This window comes from Lontra canadensis, unplaced genomic scaffold (genome assembly GCF_010015895.1).
Source record: "Lontra canadensis isolate GAN:19392208 unplaced genomic scaffold, GSC_riverotter_1.0 scaffold1147, whole genome shotgun sequence".
Classification (NCBI taxonomy): Eukaryota; Metazoa; Chordata; class Mammalia; order Carnivora; family Mustelidae; genus Lontra; species Lontra canadensis.
Window position 1 is genome coordinate 3,850 of NW_022632131.1, and position 7,838 is coordinate 11,687.

Genomic DNA, 7,838 nt, shown 5'->3' on the forward strand with positions numbered 1-7,838 from the left:
AGTCTAGGAAGGAGGGTTTTTTTTTTTTTTCCCAAATTCTTTTTTTTTTTTAATTTTTAATTTTTATTAACATACAATGTATTATTAGCCCCAGGGGTACAGGTCTGTGAATCGCCAGGTTTACACACTTCACAGCACTCACCATAGCACATACCCTCTCCAATGTCCATAACCAACCCCCCGCGCCCTCTCCCCCAGCAATCCTCAATTTGTTTTGTGAGATTAAGAGTCTCTTATGGTTTGTCTCCCTCCCGATCCCATCTTGTTTCATTTATTCTTTCAGGAAGGAGTCTTGATGCAAGTCACAGTGAACAATTTGCTGTTTTGTTTTTTTTTTTAAGATTTTATTTATTTATTTGACAGAGAGAGAGATCACAAGTAGGCAGAGAGGCAGGTGGGGGTGGGGGGGCAGGGAGCAGGCTCCCTGCTGAGCAGAGAGCCCTATGCGGGGCTCAATCCCAGGACCCTGGGATCATGACCTGAGCAGAAGGCAGAGGCTTTAACCCACTGAGCCACCCAGGTGCCCCAATAATTTGTTCTTTTAAACAGTGCTTGATTCTAGCTATATACCCTTTCCCAGATTGTTTAGTTATGCTACATTGCATGCATGAGTGGTTAAATCCATGGAGCAAAAGATTCACTATGTTACATGCTTTAATTTCAACACAAAGTTTTTGGTTTTTTTTTCTTTTCCTTTTTTGCCCTTTATTACCTGGTCTCCACCTCAAGATGACTCCAATTGTTCTTTTTTGAATTCATTAGAATTCAATAGACCTCATTTTGTTTTGTTTTATTACTTTCAAGTGGATCTAAACCTACCCGTATATTCATAAAATACAAAACATATTGCCATATATCAGGTGAGCAAATTTTTTTTAAGGATTTTTTTTTTTTTTTTTTAAATTTACTTGAGTGAGAGAGACAGAGCGACAGAGAGCTGGAGCAGGGAGCTCCGATGTGGGGCTTGACCCCAAGTCCCTGGGGATCATGACCTGAGCTGAAAGCTCAACTGACTGACCCACCCAGTCACCCGAACAAATGTTTTTCTAGTCCAAAATGACTTTTCCCAGTCTCGGGCAATTTTTTTTTTTTGGAAACTGACTAACCCTATTCAGTAAGTTGCACTCACATTCACACAGCTCTGCCTATAATCTTTCGTTGTTAGAATACTTCTGATTGGTCCAGGACATATTTTTACAACTGCCTTGACTAAAATTGCTAGCAGTAGCTTGCCAAAGAGGTGCTTTAATAAAGGAAATGAACTTCTTCTTCTTCTTCTTCTTTTTAAGATTTTATTTATTTGACAGACAAAGATCACAAGTAGGCAGAGAAGCAGGCAGAGAGAGGAAGAAGGGTAGCAGGCTCCCTGCTGAGCAGAGAGCCAGATGATGCTCGATGCTCCATGCAGTTCTCGATGCAGGCTCGATGCGGGGCTTGATCCCAGGACCCTGGGATCATGACATGAGCCAAAGGCAGATGCTTTAACCCACTGAGCCACCCAGGTGCCCCAGGAAATGAACTTCTTTTAATATGTTGACTGACTTACCAAGGTATCAGTGCTATTAGCTTATCTTCCCTAAAAAGTGCTTACAATTTTACACAGAAGACTGGAAGAACAGAATAAAAGTTGACAATGCCATTCTAGCAATGAAAAGAGTGTGATACACGTTTTCGGAAAAAAAGTTGTTTGCGAACAGTAACTCTTAAGAAATTAGAGTTCTCCATAGGTAACTGTCTATCTCTGGTTTTATTTTTTATTTCTTTTAAAGATTTTATTTATTCACTTGACAGAGAGAGAGAGAGAGAGAGAGAGATCACAAGCAGGCAGAGAGGCAGGCAGAGCAGAAAGCCCAATGCAGGGCTTGATCCCAGGACCCTGAGATCATGACCCGAGCCGAAGGCAGAGGCCTCAACCCACTGAGCCACCCTGGCTCCCCTATCTCTGGTTTTAATTCATAAATTGGAGCTTTTCATTTTACCAGCAGATGATGGATTATTTTCTTCTAGATGTATTATTATGCTATTGTATTATAGAAACCTTTCTATTTTTCTCCTGTCCATTAACACTAACAAAAAAATATATTTTCTCCTTTCCCCCGTCAGCTCAGCTTTTTAATACCATGTTTATTTCACATCTCTCTCTTCTCTTTTTTTAAAACAGGCAATCCCATTAAATTAAAAAGAAAAAACTTAACAGGAAACTATTATTCACTAAGAGATTTGCTTGGACAGCAAACAGGGCAAACAGGCGGCAAACTCTTCTGGTGAATCAGGCAGATAAAGCTTTTTAGAAAGGATCTTTTTGAGAGATTGGTTAGCAAAGGGCAGGACTAGCTGGAGGTAGAAACCAGCAGTCTTACTGCCCTAACAGATTATACTTGGATAAGTTACTTTGTACTGATTGATTGATCGATTTTATTTATTTATTTATTTATTTATTTATTTTTGATTGATTTTGTTTTTAAGTAGTCTCTACACCCAACATGGGGCTCAAACTCACAACCCCAAGATCAAGAGTCGTATGTTCTTCTGACTCAGCCAGCCAGGCACCCCTGGCTTAGCCCCTTTGGAAATAGGTCTCGAAGTTTAATCTTTTTGGTAATTCCATTCCATCTTAACTCCTTTGGATTTTACTTCAGTAACAGCATTTTCATAAAAGACTTGGATTTTGTCTTGTCATTTTTGTCATTTATAGGGTTAATTAACAATGTGATGGAGTTCTTTCAATTATTAAGTCTTAGTTTTTATTTTACATTACTTTCATTTTCATAATGTTTTCTTCTTCTATTTGCTTCTTTTCCTGACGTCTGAATTCCTTGGTGTGTGTGTGTATGTGTTTTGCCATGCTTCCTCTTTTCTCTTCTGCTTTTCCAGAACATTTTGCCTGTAGAAAAGAATAGGGACTGTGTACTTTGAGAACAGTCTTTATAGATTTAACTGATATGAAAGGGAAATTCCATTGCATCACATCTCCTATCCCCTCCATTTCCTTTCTTAAATTTAGATTTTACTGAACCTAGTTTCCAAAGAGGTAATACTAGGCACTGATGATTTTTTTTTCTAGGAGGCTTCTCAGCTAAGAAGTCTCTTCAATAAGCTACTTGGAAGAAAGAGACCATTTCACATATTTCTCGGGCATTCCCTACAGAACGATCAGTGTTTCTCAAAGCGTTTGGTTCACTTGGGTGCTGTTAAGAATACATATTCAGGGGCGCCTGGGTGGCTCAGTGGGTTGAGCCTCTGACTTTGGCTCAGGTCATGATCTCGGCGTCCTGGGATTGAGCCCCGCATCGCATCGGGCTCTCTGCTCAGCAGGGAGCCTGCTTCTCCCCTCTCTCTGCCTGCTTCTCTGTCTACTTGTGATCTCTATCTGTATCGAATAAACAAATAAAATCTTAAAAAAAAAAAAAAAAGAATACATATTCATAGGCCCACCCCAGACTTAGAGTCAGAATCTCAGGAACCTGCAGTTTTATTTTTCATGTGTTGAACTTTTTCCTGTGTCTTAACCTGAATTTTTGGTCACTGCCTGGATTTGTTTATTTGAATATATATACATATATGTATATATATCACACACACATGTATTTTTAAAGATCTTATTTATTTATTAGAGAGAAAGAGAGAGAGGGAGAGAGAGCACTAGTTGGGGGCCATGGAGAAGGGAGAAGCAGGCTCCCCCTGAGCAGGGAACCCAGTGCAGGGCTCCATCCCTGGGACCCTGGGATCATGACCTGAGTGGAAGCAGATGCTCCACCCACTGAGTCACTGTGGTGCCCCCTTGAATATATTTTCATCCACTTACTGAACACGTCCAAAACTAAAACATCCACTGGCCACTGGCCTTCTCCAATTCTGTCATCATGCTGAAATCCCTGGACTCATCTTTACACTCATTCTTCTTTGCAGTCCATCATTTAACAAATAGTTTTAATTAAGTAATCTCTGTACCCAACATGGGGCTGGAGCTCATGACCCCGAAAACAAGAGTCACACTCTCTTCCGGCTAAGCCAGCCAGGTGCCCCTGTATTCCATCATTTTTTACTTAATCGACTTAATGGCCTTTGTGCCAAGTACTGGGGAAAAGAATAATGAACAAGACAGATCATGGATCATGCCCTCAGGGATGGTGAAGATTCTTCTACAAAGAGTAACTTAATCCTATAGATTCTTTTGTGTTTTTCTCAGAATACTCCCTTTCTTTGTCGGCACACTAATCTAGAATCTCCTCACCTATGTTTGGACTGCCATCATTTTTTCCTAATTAGTTTGTTTGCTCCTAATCTCCAACCTCTTCTGAAAGATTAATCTGGTGAAAACTTAATCTTAAAAACAACACTTTGAATATATTTTACCCCCTTGCAATGCTTTCATTGTTTCCAATTGCCTGTAGGTTATTTCCAGAAGTGGATTCAAGACTTTCACAGTCTGGTCCCCAGATGAGTTTTTGCTGAATAAGCTTTCCCCCCTATAAAACAGGTACCTGAATTTGATGTAAACATTCCTCCAATGCCACACACGGCTGGCCCTTAGCAAGTGCTCTTGTTTCTGCTCCTATGGTGTTTCTCTGCTTCACTCATTAAGCACGTAGTATGTGCTCTTTGGTAGTGTTACTTATCTTTGTATTCATTTTTCTAGTTCTTCAATTATTCCTTAAGCTTCTTGAGTGCAGGAACAATGTTTTATAAACTTCTTTATCTCTTTCTTGCCCAGTGTAGGTCTATGTATACTAAGTACTTGATAAATATTCATCAGATTCTTTACACTTACTTATTTTTTTAAAATGTTTTATTTTTAATTTATTTGAGAGAGAGAGAGAGACAGAGAGAGCATGAGCGAGGAGAAGGTCAAAGGGAGAAGCAGACTCCCCGTGGAGCTGGGAGCCTGATGCGGGACTCGATCCCGGGACTCCAGGATTATGACCTGAGCTGAAGGCAGTCGCTTAACCAACTGAGCCACCCAGGTACCCAACACTTACTTATTAATGCATTCCTTCATCAAGAAATTATTGACTCCCCAATGAGAACCAATATGGTCCTGTCTTTGATAGAGCTTACAATTTAGTTGGAAAAATGGACCATAAGCAAATAATTAAACTAAAAATGAGACCAATTGCTTTATTCGTTAGTCAAGAAATATTTAATAAGCACCTATCATAGGTATATTATATGTTGGGAATACAAAGCTGAAGCTAATAAGCTAGCAGAGGAGAACCACACATAAACCAGGAAAATAACAATGTTATAAGTGCAAAAAAGAAAAAAAAATACCCTAGGAGCACCAAGTGGAGTGTAAATATTTCTGCTGAGGTGTCCTTAAGGCTTCATATTTCAGATGGGTCTTGAAAGTGAAATTAAGTGTTTAGGTAATGCAATGTTCACACAAGGAGGGTGATTCTTGGAGATCTGATAAGCTCATTCCTATGTCATATTCTGATCAGAAACGTGAGCTGGTAATATTAAGGTAAGAGGTAAAGTCAAAGTTGAGGATGACAGCCTTTTGATGGAACACTGGTCAGAGGAAAGGCTAGGAATTTTTGCTGGGCCTTCATCTAGGCCCTTCCCTGGTTCTGTCTCTTCAGCATGGATTAAAGTTCCTAGGGAAAGGTCTTTAATTCACAGGACAGAATTAAATTTGGGATCTTTCCCTCTGGGAACCACAGGATGACAGAGCTGGAAGGGGCACCGAAAATTACCCTGTTGTTTCTAATTTGTATCCCCCGGAATCTTGAGAATCCTTAAAATGGAAAATGAAAATCTGTATTCAATTTTTGATATTCCAAAAAACTACCAGAAATTGCACACTTTTTGGGGCGTATTAACTGCCAGGTTTCCTTGTTTTGTGCTAGAAATGTATCAGATCCACATTACATCGAGGTTCTGACTGAGCTGTGTTCAGATTAAATATAATTTGTTTTCCCATTATTGTTATGCTTAATTTGGTAAATAATTTTTCAAGATACAAGACAGCATGGTCGAACCAATCAAATTGCTAACATTTGCTACAATGTTCGGAATCTACAAAGCACCGTTCACCGACTTCATTTTAATTTAGTCCTCACAATACTGTGGAATGGTTTAACAGCAGAGCCCAGACTTTTTGACTCTCAGTCCAGTGCTCTTTTCAACAGCTCTGAGCTCCTGGGTTTTTTCCTCCCGTCCTGGTCTGCAGAGCCTTCAAACCGCAGCGCGGAAGCACCTGCCAGTAGGTCACACCACCAGACTCTCGGCGATCAGCGACAGCGACAGCGACCGCTCCCTCTCCACGTTCAGGAATGCGGCTCGCCTCCACGCCGGCGTGGTGCGGTGACTCCGCGCCCGCGACGCTCCGAGCGTGGACCGGAGACCCGGGGCAGCCGCGAGGGTCGAAACCCAGAGCGCGTGCGCAGTCCTCTCGCCGGCACTCCGCTCTTTGCCCCAGCTCCCAAACCATTGCACCACCCTATCATTCATTCCCCTCTTTGTAGCCTTTTCACCCGTTGCACAACCTGCCCCGCCCCGTACGTCACGAGCGACTACAGCTGTGGACGAGCGCGGCCGACGTTACTAGGCCGCCACCGGGGGCGCGCTGTGCGCGTCCCGGCGGCCCGCGAAGTTGTCTCCGCCGCCGCTCCCGCCCCTTCCGCCGCTCGCGTGCGCGCACGGCCGGCCCTCCGCGCGCCCCGGTTGGCTGCGGCGGGGCCCGCGGCGGTGGCGGCCTCGGCAGCGGTAGTGGTTTCCCCTCCGCTTTCTTAGTTTCCTCCGCCCCCTCCCGTCGGACGCTGCTGTGGGCTCGCCTTAAAAAAATCAACTTTATTGTTCCTCAGCCCCACCTCCCGGCGCGGCGCGCGGCCTCAGGATGCACTGAGGCTGAGGGGAGGGAGGCGGCGGCGGGTCGCGGTCGCGGTCCCTCTCCGAGCGCCCGGCCGGAGGTGGGGGAGTCACGATGTCTGGGAGCCGCCAGGCCGGGTCGGGCTCCGCCGGGACCAGCCCTGGCTCCTCGGCGGCCTCCTCGGTGACTTCCGCCTCCTCGTCCTTGTCCTCTTCCCCGTCGCCCCCTTCCGCGGCGGTGGCGGCGGCGGCGTCCGGCGGAGCGGCCCAGGCCGCGGGTTCGGGCGGCCTCGGGGGCCCGGCGCGGCCTGTGCTGGTGGCGGCCGCCGTGTCCGGCAGCGGCGGCGGGGCGGTGTCCGCGGGCCTGTCTCGGCTCAGCTGCGCGGCCAGGCCCAGCGCCGGCGTGGGAGGGAGCAGCTCCAGCCTCGGCAGCGGCAGCAGGAAGAGACCTCTGCTCGCCCCCCTGTGCAACGGGCTCATCAATTCCTACGAGGACAAAAGCAACGACTTCGTGTGGTGAGTTTGAAGAGCATCGCCCTCCCCTTCCCTGAATGAGGAGTTTGCCGTGTTTGGGCTGGTGGGGTCCGGTGAGAGGGTGGTCTGGTTGGTGCGGTGGCGGTGTCTGCAGACCTTCAGGCTGGTGGTTGATGGGGTGAGAATGGGGGAATGTTGGAGTCCCGAGGCAAGGGTGGTGGGGGGTACCAAAGAGGTCCGTGCTGGTGGCGAGGAAGGGGAGTTCAGGGAGTAATTAAGAGGGGGGCGAGAAAGAAGATCAGATAAGTGGTTGTGCATAAAAGGAGAAAGTTGGCTCTTGATTTTTCTGGGTGGTGAATTAGGCACCCTCTCGGTCCGGATTGCTTGTTGAAGTGAATTAAACTTGTAAAAGGATACAAGGAGAGGATTAAGCTTCCTGGGATGCTGAGGGATGGAGTTGGTCATAATTTGCTTGTTGAAAGTATGGGTCTAGACGTGGGAATGGATACTTTAAGGAGAAGTAGTATTTCATGTCTGTATCCCCTCGTGTGTGT

The 7,838-nt window shown here is 45.3% G+C and overlaps 1 protein-coding gene across 1 annotated transcript; it reads left to right on the top strand.

Annotated features, from left to right (window-relative positions):
- The first annotated feature begins 6,615 nt into the window (after nucleotides 1-6,615).
- On the top strand, nucleotides 6,616-7,378 carry LOC116863424 (E3 ubiquitin-protein ligase COP1-like). Its single transcript, XM_032850877.1, has one exon. The coding sequence runs from the start codon at nucleotides 6,926-6,928 to the stop codon at nucleotides 7,328-7,330; it is 405 nt and encodes a 134-aa protein (XP_032706768.1). The 5' UTR covers nucleotides 6,616-6,925; the 3' UTR covers nucleotides 7,331-7,378.
- The last annotated feature ends 460 nt before the right edge of the window (nucleotides 7,379-7,838 follow it).

Bases quoted from the DNA above. Each gene is read 5' to 3' on its own strand.
- LOC116863424 (XM_032850877.1), top strand. From the start codon at position 6,926: ATGTCTGGGAGCCGCCAGGCCGGGTCGGGCTCCGCCGGGACCAGCCCT.